This window comes from Pseudorasbora parva, chromosome 16 (assembly GCF_024679245.1).
Source record: "Pseudorasbora parva isolate DD20220531a chromosome 16, ASM2467924v1, whole genome shotgun sequence".
NCBI classification, from domain to species: Eukaryota; Metazoa; Chordata; class Actinopteri; order Cypriniformes; family Gobionidae; genus Pseudorasbora; species Pseudorasbora parva.
Window position 1 is genome coordinate 26,474,217 of NC_090187.1, and position 12,882 is coordinate 26,487,098.

Below are 12,882 nucleotides of genomic sequence, written 5' to 3' on the forward strand. Positions count from 1 at the left end.
AGATTTAATTGAAACCAGTAGACGTCAAGTTCACATAGAGGTTGGACTCATTTAAAAAAGCTTTCTTTTCTCAGACATAGAGATTGTGTGTCTGTGTGTATGGCTGAGCAGCATTCCTTTCTAACATATATTAGGTGATTCAAAGCAGTCAGAACACACTTGATATCTTCCACTGATATGAGGAAGCGTGTGTATATGTGTGTGTGTTCTGTGTGTGCAATGAGGATTTCATTTCTATTCCTAAGGCTCTAGGGCAGCTGATATTGCAGCATTCACATGCTGAAATCTGTGAGGGGTATATGTGTGTGTGTGTGTGTGTGTGTGTGTGTGTGTGTGTTATGGGATGTTTTTTTCCCCCTACAAAGATCAGTTTGAGCTTGAGGGGATGTCTAAATGGAGAAGAAGACAATAAAAATGATAGCAGCAGCTTGGTGCATGCGTAGCTATGTCTGGATTTCTTGAGGGCCCAAGTGAAAATGCAAGTACATAATGATGGGACACTGTTCTAAATGATCGATTTATCATCTAGATGTCATTAGTAAAAAATATTTTGATGTTAGATGAATCCGTCAACTCTGCCTGAGGTCACAAACATGTTGGTAACTCTGCTAAGAAAAAAAAACTTGCTTAAAGTCACAATTTAATGCAAGTAGCATCTTTGCTTGCATATTGTGAGGGGCATTTAAAAAAAAAAAAAAAACACCTCAGGGGCAAAGATTCATCCATCGGTTTATCCATTGGTGTTGATTGGATGGATGACATTTTAATAATAAAAAAAAAGAAATCATTAAGTTAATATCATGAAGAAATTTCTGCTTTTTGTCCACCTTTAATCCTAAAATCGTTTGCTTCAAGTTGGTCTACCAATCTGGCCAAGCTGGTCTTCAGCTAAAAATCTATTTAAAAAAAAAATCCCCCAAACCAGCCAATAGAACAGTCTGGCCAGGCTGGGAGACTGGCTAAGACCAGAGACAAAAATCTTAGGCTGGTACAAAATTATTATTTTCTTTATTCAGCAGGAAACAAAACTCACAGAATGATAGTTTCCTTCAAATGTGCCATTAAACCAGGTTATGCTATTATTATGCTAGCTATAAGAATATCAACAGTTTAGCTAACTTAATTTGGAAGTCAAAATGCACATTTGTCACATTTGTGTAAAATGCAAAAAGTTGCCATTTAATGCTGTAATACGTCATTTTTAATGTTTATTTATGTTGATATATTTGTTTAATGTCTGTTTTATTGCAGTATAAGACAAGTCATAACATCTTTGCAAAAATAGAACAGATATACTAGCAGGTTACAGAAATCAGACTTTCTGCAATCTGACACCACTGTTGCATGACATCCACATAAGTGGACAGTTAGCATTTGGTGTATAAAAACTACATTTTACTCTTATTTTTTGTTTACAATATAATAACATTAGGGTTGGGAATCGTGAGAAATTTTCCGGTTCCGGTTCCGATTCCGCCTAACGATTCCGATTCCGGTTCCATTAAATTAAACAAATAGTGGTAAAGGAAAAAGGCACAATACGCAACTTTAAACAATCCTTTTTTGTGTTTATTACTTGCTCTCAAATGAATTTACAGGTTGGCAATGTCAAAAAAAAAAGTCCTGTACTATACATATATTACAGGATTAATCGAGCCATATGGAATTTATGGAAATTAAAATAAACATGTGAGAAATTGTCTTATTACATTTTCTCTCTCTGTTTTAGGGATGTTAACCGATGACTGTTTGACCCATGGTTGACCGTATCAACGTTAACCGATCAAAGTTGTCGGTTAAAAAAAAAAGTGATCTCTAAATTAGGCTATTATAGACAGTGGACTAAACGATACTACAGTTAGCCGTCTCATTCCAAAATCTTTTTGTGTGACGTGAACACATCCCTCGCACTCAATTTTTCATAACTCTCCTGTTTGTACTTAATAAACCAATAAAAACTTTCGGCGCGAGGTCGCAGCGTTTGCGCACTCAGAAGGTTCGCAAAAAGTAAACAGGCTAAAACACTCGAGGTTAGGGCCAGAGCACACGACAGTATGAAGCGTGCATTCCGCATAAGATGGGCTTACATTTGGAAATCTATTACATCTACATTTCAGTGGTAACACATAAGGTGTTGATCGTCTTTCTTTATTATTGTTAGCACTAACTTACCTCGAACTAAAGCGGCGTCTCTTCAGAGCTGTCATTTTCTTAAATGAGCCGCGCCAATGTTTCAAATGAGCTCATAACGCTAGACAAATGCCTTTATTTTCAATGCGATCAGCTTGTACCCAAACCATTTCGAAACTAATGAGCCATTGTCCTCGGATTACAAACAAGCTCCTCGGCGCCGCGTTTGCGGGACTCGCGCTGTGGGGGATTTTAAAAAAGTGACGTGAGGGGAAGGGAGGCGGCAGCGCTAGGACAGTGTGTGTGTGTGTGTGTGTGTGTGTGTGTGTGTGTGTGTGTGTGTGTGTGTGTGTGTGTGTGTCCCAACGCTTCGCACACACATTGCACCAGAACCGTTTTCGGAACCGACACTCAGGAATTTCACGCGGTTCCGGTATTTTTCAAAAATCAGTATCGGTTCTGCATAAGAACCGGTTCTCGGTCCCCAACCCTAACTAACATATTAATCATACACAATCTTACTGTACATACTAATATTTTTTTAGCTCAATTGACCTCCTTGTGTACAAGTTTTTCACAGATATTCCAGGGGGTTTTTGGCACATGACTATCGCTGTCAGCCATCTTGGATTAGCCTAATGATGTCATCAAGCAATGAAGGGCCACGTCTGAAACCTGGAAAATGCTGCCTTCGGAGGACATGTTTGAAGGCAGGAAGGCATCAAGCAATGTCCCAATCTATTGTTTGCTTCACTTCCTGTCTCCTGAGATACCTTCATCTGATGGATTTTTGAAGGCAGCATACATGTATCCTTCGCTGCCTTTGATATCCCACAATCCTGTGCTTCCCATTCAGTGACAGTTGAGCTGGGGGGAAAAGATGGCGTCTGAAAGTTGCGCTTGCTGGTCAGTTTGTGTGTAAATGTATGTTTTTCACCAATATTTACCACTTCTGATGTAGTAATGTGTTTAGTTCTCACCAAAGCTTGCGCTATTTTGCTGTCAATCATTAAGCTGTTACACTGCCTAAGAAGTCTGTCCAAAATTAGTTTCATGAGATGCCTTCATGCACAAAACGCTGCCTTACAAGTCATTATCTGATAAGGCAGCGAGGCAGCGAGTCAGCTGCCTAGGTTTTCGGACGCAGCCAATATTTGGAATGCAAAAAAGTAAGTACAGTTACAATACTGCTGTCAATCTACTGACACTGCCCTCAAGTGGTTTGGAGAAAATTACCATGAGAAAGGACCCTAAATGGAGTTAAATAAACTGTCCCCAAATGTGGACACCATGCAAGAAAGGGTTAAACCTTGATCAGCAAGATTATCTTCAAAGTGTTCATGCCATGACAGTATTAGACCTGAGGCAGATAAAGATAATTCCAAGTATGAAACACTTCAAAGTTCGACAATGCATGACATTTGCCATACATTCCATGCATTGTTCAACTGCGAAATGTTACTTGAAATTATCTTTATCTGCCTCAGGTCTAATACTGTCATGGCATGAACACTTTGAAGAGAATCTTGCTGATCTAGCTTGTAGCCTCTGCGTTAGACAATTTACAAATATATAAACACAACACACACACTTCTACCCATTCTTTATTTCAGCAACGGCACAAATGCATTAGCAACAGTAAACCTGTTACTTCTGAGTATTTTAAAGAACAGCTGACATCGCACAAGCACATACTTGCATATTAATCCAGAAATTGTCCGCATCATGCCTGACCTGCTTCCTAATGGGAGGCAACAGAACGGTTAAATTTAACAAGCCTCAATTAGCACTCTGCTTTAGCCGAGCAGCGGATAGTTAGCACACTGCCCAGAGACAAACTCTATGGAGCACACAAAACAACACCCAATTAAAGACTCTCACACACAGAGACAGGAGTGATTCCACCAAATGCAACAAAGGGTCTCCAAGGAGAACCCCGGCAACCCACTAAACATGAATGGTTTTAAGCAGCCAAACTGCTACTGTTGTTTCGCTAAGAGCGCTGGATTGGAAACCTGGCTTCGAAAGCTGCAACTGGTCACACCATATTACAGCAGAACAACATGCCGAGATAAATTTGTAACTCGACCTCAAAAAGTTTCAAAAAGAGGAAATGAGGAGGAGGAGGAGATGAAGGAAGTGGGAAGCTGAAAGGACGGGAAATAGAACAGAAGAGCACAGAAAGGTAAATGACAGAATTATGTGGGCAAGTAAGATTAGGGCAGATGAAGGAGGCGTGAAGAGGGATGAGTGGAGGGTAAGAGGGCAAAAGAGAGAAAGACGGGGCTTCTTTCATTGTCTCAATCTAATGAGGCAGAACATATTTTTCTGTCACAAATGTCCAACAAGCGTAAAGATTTTATTCTCATGCAAGGCCCTCCAGCTACATGATTACATTAACCTTTGTGAAGAAACATATACAAAGACACACAGATGTACTCGATTCAAATTATGCACAAGTTATTAGAAGTCTAATCATTGAGTTGTGAAGGGTGAAACCTATCAAGAACACATCAAGGTGATATTTCACCCTGAAACCAAAATAAATGAGTAAAGAAAACGAAAAGCTTAAAGAAAATGAGGACCATTTATAGACCATTACGAGTTTTTTTGCATTGTGACACAAACATGACATTTAAATGCATTTCCCGTATTACTGTAATGCGAAAATACATTTTAACATTACATGTTTTATAATTTATCATTTTATTATTTTATATTTTATAGTTATAATTCTATTTCATAATTATTTTAAAAAAATCACTACTGTTCAAAGTTTTGGTAAGATTTTTCAAGATTAAAAAAAAGAAAATTAATACTTTTATTCATTAAGGATGCATTAAATTGATCAAAACGGACACTAAAGACATTTATGATGTTACAAAAGATTTTTGTTTCAAAGAAATGCTGTTCTCTTCCACAAAAATATTAAGCTGCACAACTGATAAATGATTAAAAATGTGTCTATAGCACCAAATCAGCATATGAGAATGATTTCTGAAGGTTTATGTGACACTGAAGACTGGAGTAATGATGCTGAAAATTCAGCTTTACACCACAGAAGAAAAAAAAACTGTTATTTAGTATTATAATATTATTTCACAAGAGATATTTTACAAATTTCGGTCAAAAATATTAAAAGAAAATCAAAAAAATGTTTAACTGTGGAGTATATAATCATTATCATCAAAATATCATTAAACCTTAAAGTATGTATACATAAAGGTAATATTTGTTGGACTGCCTTTAATGAGAACCATTCCATTACAGCCAGAGTCCATAGATCCCTGGGGTTCCCTGAAGGTAGTTTATATACTTGTATTATTCAGTTAATGAGAATATAGGAGAAAAATCCTTTAGTGTCATGAAAATATTTGTAAAATAATAACATAATTGCGTTTTTTCTGCTGATTTTGGGGTAAACATGTTTATGTGAGATTCAAAACGACTTGGTCTTTCTGACAAAGTCTGTCTTTCTGCTGTGATTATCCTGTGGTGTATGTCTGCTGTCTGTGGGAGCTGTGAGTCAAAATCACTCGAACAGATGAAAATGAGAGATGGCAGAGCGCAAAAACAAAAGAAAAGGGGAAGGGAAAAAACAATGAGGGGAAGGAGGGGAGTTTGAGAAGCCTAGTAATCAGAGAAAGAGAATGAAGCCCTTGTTCCTTTGATTAAATCGCTTTGTCTGCTAATAGCAATGGTTAGGCCTTATCAACCGCTGCCCCCCCCCCCCCAAAAAAAAAACCTTGTCTGCCGTCCTCACAGGAAATCCGTAAATTACAACTGTGTTTCAAAAGAGCCAATCAACGCAACCCAGTGAGACAGACTCACAACACACCACAGCCCTTTATTAAGACCAGCGCTGCCTCTTAAAGGAACTGAACAGCCCGAAGACACGTTCTAATGAAAACACAAGGCGAAGCCAAGAAAATCCAAGTGAACTTCCATCATGTTTCATTAGCCTAAAAGTGAACAGTTTTTGGATGATTGGCAGCTTCATATAATTTAACTCATCAGCCGGAGTGATTTTGGTTGACCGAACCATTACACTTCCTTGGTGGCCCTCTGATTGACAGATCATAATTGATGGTTAAACAGGATGGTAGACATCTGCACCCTGGTTATGACCCATATGGACATACGATAGATTAAACATGCCTTCTTGCAACAGACAGCTGGAGAACTGGGAGAGAAAGTGGGAGAGTGGGCAATACATTATATTGAAAGAAATTAAGACAGGCATAAGCAGGTCAATAAACAAAGGATATTGATAATTCAATACTCAAATCAGAAAAATGAACACTCAAAGCTGCACTATGTAATTTGTCCGCCTATTTAAAACAAAGGCGTAGTTTGATGACACCAAGCTTGAGCTCAGAATCTTGGGACATGTGGTACTCCCCGCAGAGCCGGTGGAAAAGAATCGGGATAGGACTCGTACAGAAATCATGTTGATGGATGCGGTTATTAACATTACTGTAGTATGAAGCAGAGCAGGACCGAGTGTTGTGGAGCTGAGCAAGGCCGCTGGAGCGATTGTTGTGCAAACACATGCCTCACGAGCGGCAGGACTTTTTATTATGACACCAAGGACAGTCGCGGGCGGCATTTCTGCTTTTCCGGTCATAAATGTGAGGTAACGCAGCTCGGTTTATCATATTAGATACAATATCAGATACATTTAAGTGTGTTTAAAATGATGTCATGATGTTACTTTGTGCGATCGCTCAGCGGCTGCACTTGTTCCCGGTGCTAAGAGTAAAGCGTTTCTGCTAAATAAAACCGGAAACCGAGGGTAACGCAGATGACGCAATTGACAGGCGACTCCCTCAGACGTCCTTGGTTACTTGATTAAAATAGAAATTTCCTCACAATTTACAAATAGTTGGAAACATTTGGGGTATAGTAAGAACTCACATGAACAAAATATATAACACTGGCCTAGTGGTTTTTGGATAGTTTACTGCAAAAATACTACATAGTGCCCCTTTAACTGAGTATCCTTGATCAAATAGTCCATGTAAAAAGTAATGTCCTAAAGTGAGAGTCCTTGAGTATAAATTGCATATATAATAATTTGTATTATTTATTAATTGTAAGTATAAATTGTATTGTTCATACATTTTTATAAAATTAAATAAAAAATATTTTATTTGAAGACAATTTCATTTAAAAAAATGCATTGTATATACATAATAAAATAAAATAAAATAAAATAAAAAAATAAAATAAACATCTTTTCCAAAAGCACTTCTAAAACACACATTTTGGCCCACATGTATGTGACATGTTTCTATCAGCAGGACTTTAGATTAAGTTGCCAATCTCTTTTGTTAACTTATCTCAGCAGGTTAAGTATCTCAGGTGGTAGTATGTTCCTCTCCAGCTGGTCCGGGGCAAAACTAAGAAGCTTTAGTCTCGACCAACGTACCCATTCTTCTCTGGCACGTGCTTGCACACGCATTCAGTCCAGAGCATTTGGCTATCAAGAGAATCTCACATTAGTCACGGTACAGTTTTGTTGAGTGCACTAACAACATTCGTGCTAGATTAGTTAAGTGGATGGATTCTGCTGCCCGCCGGCTCAGCATTGCTGAGGGGGGAAACAGAGTTTTCGTAAAGCTGCTTTCACTGTAATGAAGAATCACAGTGAATCTGAGTTACAAGCACACACAGATTCACACTCTCTCGCTGTGCTGGATATTATGGAGTATTTCGAGTCAGTTTTTGCATGCGAGTCTGCATGTATATGCATGTAGGCATCATGCCACAACGCAGTTAGAGCTAAGTGTATGCAATTTCTCCACTAAAACTCCCAGCGGCCTCAGGCCACCGAGAATGACAGAGTGAACGAGAAAGACAGGGAAGAGGAGGAGAACTCTGCAGGGATGCAGTAAAAGTAACGTGCGTGAGGAAATCCTCTAATCAATAATTCAAACTGCTATAATTACACACATCTATCTCATCGCAAAAAGAGAACGAGAGAGACAGAAGTACAGCGTACTATGGCATTGTGAAATATTAAACATTTCTTGTCATTTTAGTGCAGGGCTGGATTCAAATTAGCACACAACAGCAATATGAAAAAGCCATGAATGTAGGGCACTTCATGGAGATGCATGTTCTTTTTATTTTTATGTGAAGATAGTTTAAGATAGTACAGTGGTCTCTGTCTGTGTGTATGTGTGTGTGTGGGCATGTTTTGTGACATATGAGGACACAAATGTGTATAATGACATTGGTATGATAGGTATTACAAGGAGAGGGTGAAATATGAGGACATTGGCCATTTCCCCACTTTTCAAAATGCTTATAAATCATACAGGATGAGTTTTTTTTATAAACTAAAAATGCAGAATGTTTCCTGTGATGGGTAGGTTTAGGGGAAGGGGCAGTGTAGGGGGATAGAAAATACGGTTTGTACGGTATAAAAACCATTCCACCCATGGAATGTCCCAATATGTCACAAAAACAAATGTGTGTGTGTGTTGGGGTCAATACAATTATTTGAAAAATTCATGAAATGTATCACTTTATTCTATAAAAACCTAGGTATTTTTAAATCATTTTAGTACATTTAAATAATATATATTATTTTGTTTTGTTTTCTTGAACCCTCAAAATGTCAGGTTGTGCAACACTTTTTTCACATAATTAAAACTTAAAAACGAAAAACTATGGCATCATTTTAGGTTTGAATTTTTTTTATATACACAAATTTGATAAATATCAGTAGTTTTAAAGCTGTTGAGATAATTGAAAAACTTTTTTCTAGCAATATGTATATTCTCAAATGCAAGAGTGGCACAACTGCAAACATGGCTCATACACACACACACACACACACACACACACACACACACACACACACACACACAAATGCACGCACGCACGCTCGCACACACCATATTAATAATTGATTGATTTGATGTATATTACATATATATAATAAATTATTTATAATTACATACATGCATATATATATATATATATATATATATATATATATATATATATATATATATATATATATATATATATATATATATATATATATATATATATAGTTCAAATTTTTATTGATTTGAATTTAATTAATATTTATTTGAATTATTAATCATTATAAATATAATTAAATAATATCAATAATTCATTATTCATGTTAATATTTTCATAATTAGAAACACATGGCTGTATGTCTATATATAAAATATTTATATATATATATATATATATATATATATATATATATATATATATATATATATATATATATATATATATATATATATATATATATATATATATATATATAGTTATATCAAATTATATTTAAATAACATTGATCCTATTTAGATAACTATAATTACTTAATTACTATAACCGACCACTTGATCTGCCTGGTGGTGACTACAAAGTAGGCTTAAAAAATCATGCTATTTTGCATTTGTGATAGTTTTTCAAAAATATGGCTCGATACCATTATTTAATTATTAGTTCTTTTGATGGCCAAAAATGTCCACCCACACACGCACACATATAGAAAGACGTACACACCCACACACAGAACCATGTGTGCATGCTCGCATACGCACATCTGTAAGAAACCAAACTTTTTCAGCGTTTTGAGTTAATTGACAGTCAAGTGAAGTGCAGCTCGTTGTAAGAGTGTTTTGTCTGCTAACATTAGTCACATAATTGGGCAGGCTGCTGCGTGTTTTGTGATAATCACAGTGATGTCTAGTGGATACCTGTATCTTCGGTGAACAAACACTATTATGCAACACTCTTCACTGTCATTTGAACTGGAGACCTCAGAAAGCCATAACCATGATAGTGACCCTCACAAGATTCAACTGAAGCATTAAAAGACAATCCACAGACAATTACACAGAAATTCTGTGTGAAGGATTTGCACAGGTGCACGTCCATTATGCCAAGACAAACGGCTAATCATCTCCATTTTCTCCTCACCTGCAAGGATGCAACGCATGCTCAAACTAACACACAAGTGACAGTCCTTGATAACCTTGAGCCAGCATTCAGAAACACACAAATACACGCTCATAAATCGTCTCACATCTTACCCTCTCCTCGCTATTCCGCCTCAGCGTCCCCACCGGCAGCTTGAGCAGGAGCCTGCGGGTCCTACTGGGCGTTACGGCCGCCTGGACCACCATGGTGTGTGTGTGAGCGTCTGGTCCGCGAGCGTTCAGCGTCTGCTGTCCCGCCACAGACAGACGGGCTGTTCCTCTCTCTCGCTCCGTCTCCACGGCTCCCTCCCTTCAATTTTCCTGCCTGTCTTTCCTCCCCCCCTCCCTTTAAATATATGTTAGTGCCTTCTTTGTTGTTTCTTGAACTCTTTCTGTTCGTTTTGCCTGTGTTTTTCAGCGGTTGGAGTCCTCAGTATGATCTTCAGCCCATACTGTGGCAGCTTTCATACTGCTTTCTTACGAGAAGCATGTGTGAGTGAGAGAGAAAACAGAAGGGAGGGAGGTTGTTGTCTCTCTCTCTCTCTCTCTCTCTCTCTCTCTCTCTCTCTCTCTCTCTCTCTCTCTCTCTCTCTCTCTCTCTCTCTCTCTCTCTCTCTCTCTCTCTCTGGAAGTAGCCGTGGAATGGCGTGCGCTCTAGATACGTCAGCTTCGCTTCCTCCAGTCAAACTCAATTCAGGTCACTGGATTAATATGAGTATTATTATCGCATACACACACAATGTGTCACGTGATTCTATGCGAGAATGTACGTGTTTATACAGCAAAGTTCATGTTGTTGTGTATATGTCAACATTTATGACGAGGGATAAAGTGTGCGTGTTGTAAAATATCCATTCTCCTGCTCAAACAGAATATCTGATGTTTTGCCATCTGCTGTTCAGATTAGCTGTAAATCCCATAGCTGCTTTCACCAGACAGAACACACACACACACACACACACACACACACACACACACACACACACACACACACACACACACACACACACACACACACACACACACATATATATATATAAAGGGAAAATACCCTCGAGCTGCCAACAAGATTACGCACTAGGGATCGTTGCATGTGTGTGTAGGACATTATCGCCTGTATGTCCTAACAGGGACCATGTCTTGTTAAGAACAGCAGTAAACGCCTGTCCGTCCTTCTCTGCTCTTCAGAACTAAATGAAGCAAGCAGACAGCTAGTATTAAGCAGGTTTTTTATGAGATGTCTGTCTGGAAAATGCACTTGAAGGATGTGAAATGTACCGTCATGTTTACAATATGTTTACGGTTATACTTTATTTTACAGTACATTTACTTACATATACTTACAGTGTACTTACCTAAGAAAGTACTAGGTAATATAAGGTAACTACATGGCTTAAGGTTAGTTTTAGGTGTAGGTTCAAGGTTAGTAGCTACTTAGTTATCACCTAGTTATTAAAATGTCTGTAATAAGTACATGGGGTCTGTCTATAAAGTGCTAATGAGTTTATTTTACAATAACAATCATTTAATGCTCAAGAAACAATCAGAATCAATCTTGGGCTCAAAACTCTAATAAGCTGCTAGATAATTTACACAAAAAAGTAAATTCTATTTTCATGTATTTACCCTCATGTTGTTCCAAACCTGTATGATTTACTTACAAAGGTATCTGAAGAATATTTTATCTGTTTTTGTCCTTAGAATGGAAGTTGATGGGGTGCAAAATAACACTGGACCCCCCCTGACTTTCATTGTATGGACATTTTTCTAAACATCTGGACTGAGTAAATTATGCATTTTTATCCTGGGGTGAACTATTCCTTTTAGATGGGACGATCCCTCCCTTCTAAGATCGTTTTGACCAGTTTCTAATGCAGCATTCATGGGTCCTCTGTGGACAAGGCGATCCCAGAATGCATTGTGATGTATTTAGTAAAAGTTCAAATAAATGTCAAATACAAAAACACATTTCATTCAATGATAAAAACAGGCAAAAATATCATGATATAATGAAGGGTGGGCTTTTCTGACTTTGTGCCAGTAAGCAACACACAGCAACCCCATATAACACACTAAAAAACAACTCTGAACCCTGGGGTGATTCTTAGGGCCCTGGTCAGTAGTGTTGTAGAACTTGAGACCGGTCTTAAGACCATTTTTTTCTTGGTCTGGTAAGTCTCGGCCATATTTGTACTCGATCTTGTTTTGGTCTCAACCCCTCAAAGTCTTGGTCTTGTTTTGGTCTCAATACACATTGGTCTTGGGATTAGGTCATGACTACAACACCACTGGTCAGAGAAGGGGACCGTTTGGTACTATTGGAGGGCCCACTTAACCCTTCCCTCTATAATTATTCAGAGAGCGAGCGAGCGAGCGAGCGAGAGAGAGAGAGAGAGAGAGAGAGAGAGAGAGAGAGAGAGAGAGAGAGAGAGAGAGAGAGAGAGAGAGAGAGAGAGAGAGAGAGAGAGAGAGAGAGAGAGAGAGAGAGATTTCCTTCTAATTCCTGCTCAGCATCATTCATTCAGTAGCTGCTCTAGATTAGGAATATTAAAAACCACTTCTATTTTTACCATACTGCAAAGTCACTGAGGGTTTGGATGGCTCTTTGCACACTTGCCTTGCATTATGGATATAGAGGAACTGTTCTTTATAGCTAAATTATGCCAGTGTGGTAAACCAAGGTGGGGAACTGATAAATTTGTCACACCGCGTGTGTTGGTTCCCTTCCCACTCACACACTAAACCAAGCTATTACTTCCTGTGTAACCGTGACATTCTT

General features: G+C 38.1%; 1 protein-coding gene across 5 annotated transcripts in view; it reads right to left on the reverse strand.

Annotated features, from left to right (window-relative positions):
- The window catches only part of frmd4a (FERM domain containing 4A), a 199,341-nt gene that overhangs the window by 96,921 nt on the left and 89,538 nt on the right, over positions 1-12,882 (reverse strand). The window contains exon 1 of one of the 5 annotated variants that reach the window (XM_067420095.1): positions 10,218-10,552. The exons of 3 other annotated variants lie outside the window; for them this stretch is intronic. In XM_067420095.1, coding sequence (XP_067276196.1) covers positions 10,218-10,310 — 93 coding nt within the window. In that variant the 5' untranslated portion in view covers positions 10,311-10,552. Of the gene's footprint in view, positions 1-10,217; positions 10,553-12,882 lie in introns of those variants that run through there. One more of the 5 variants, XM_067420094.1, reaches the window with a different exon arrangement.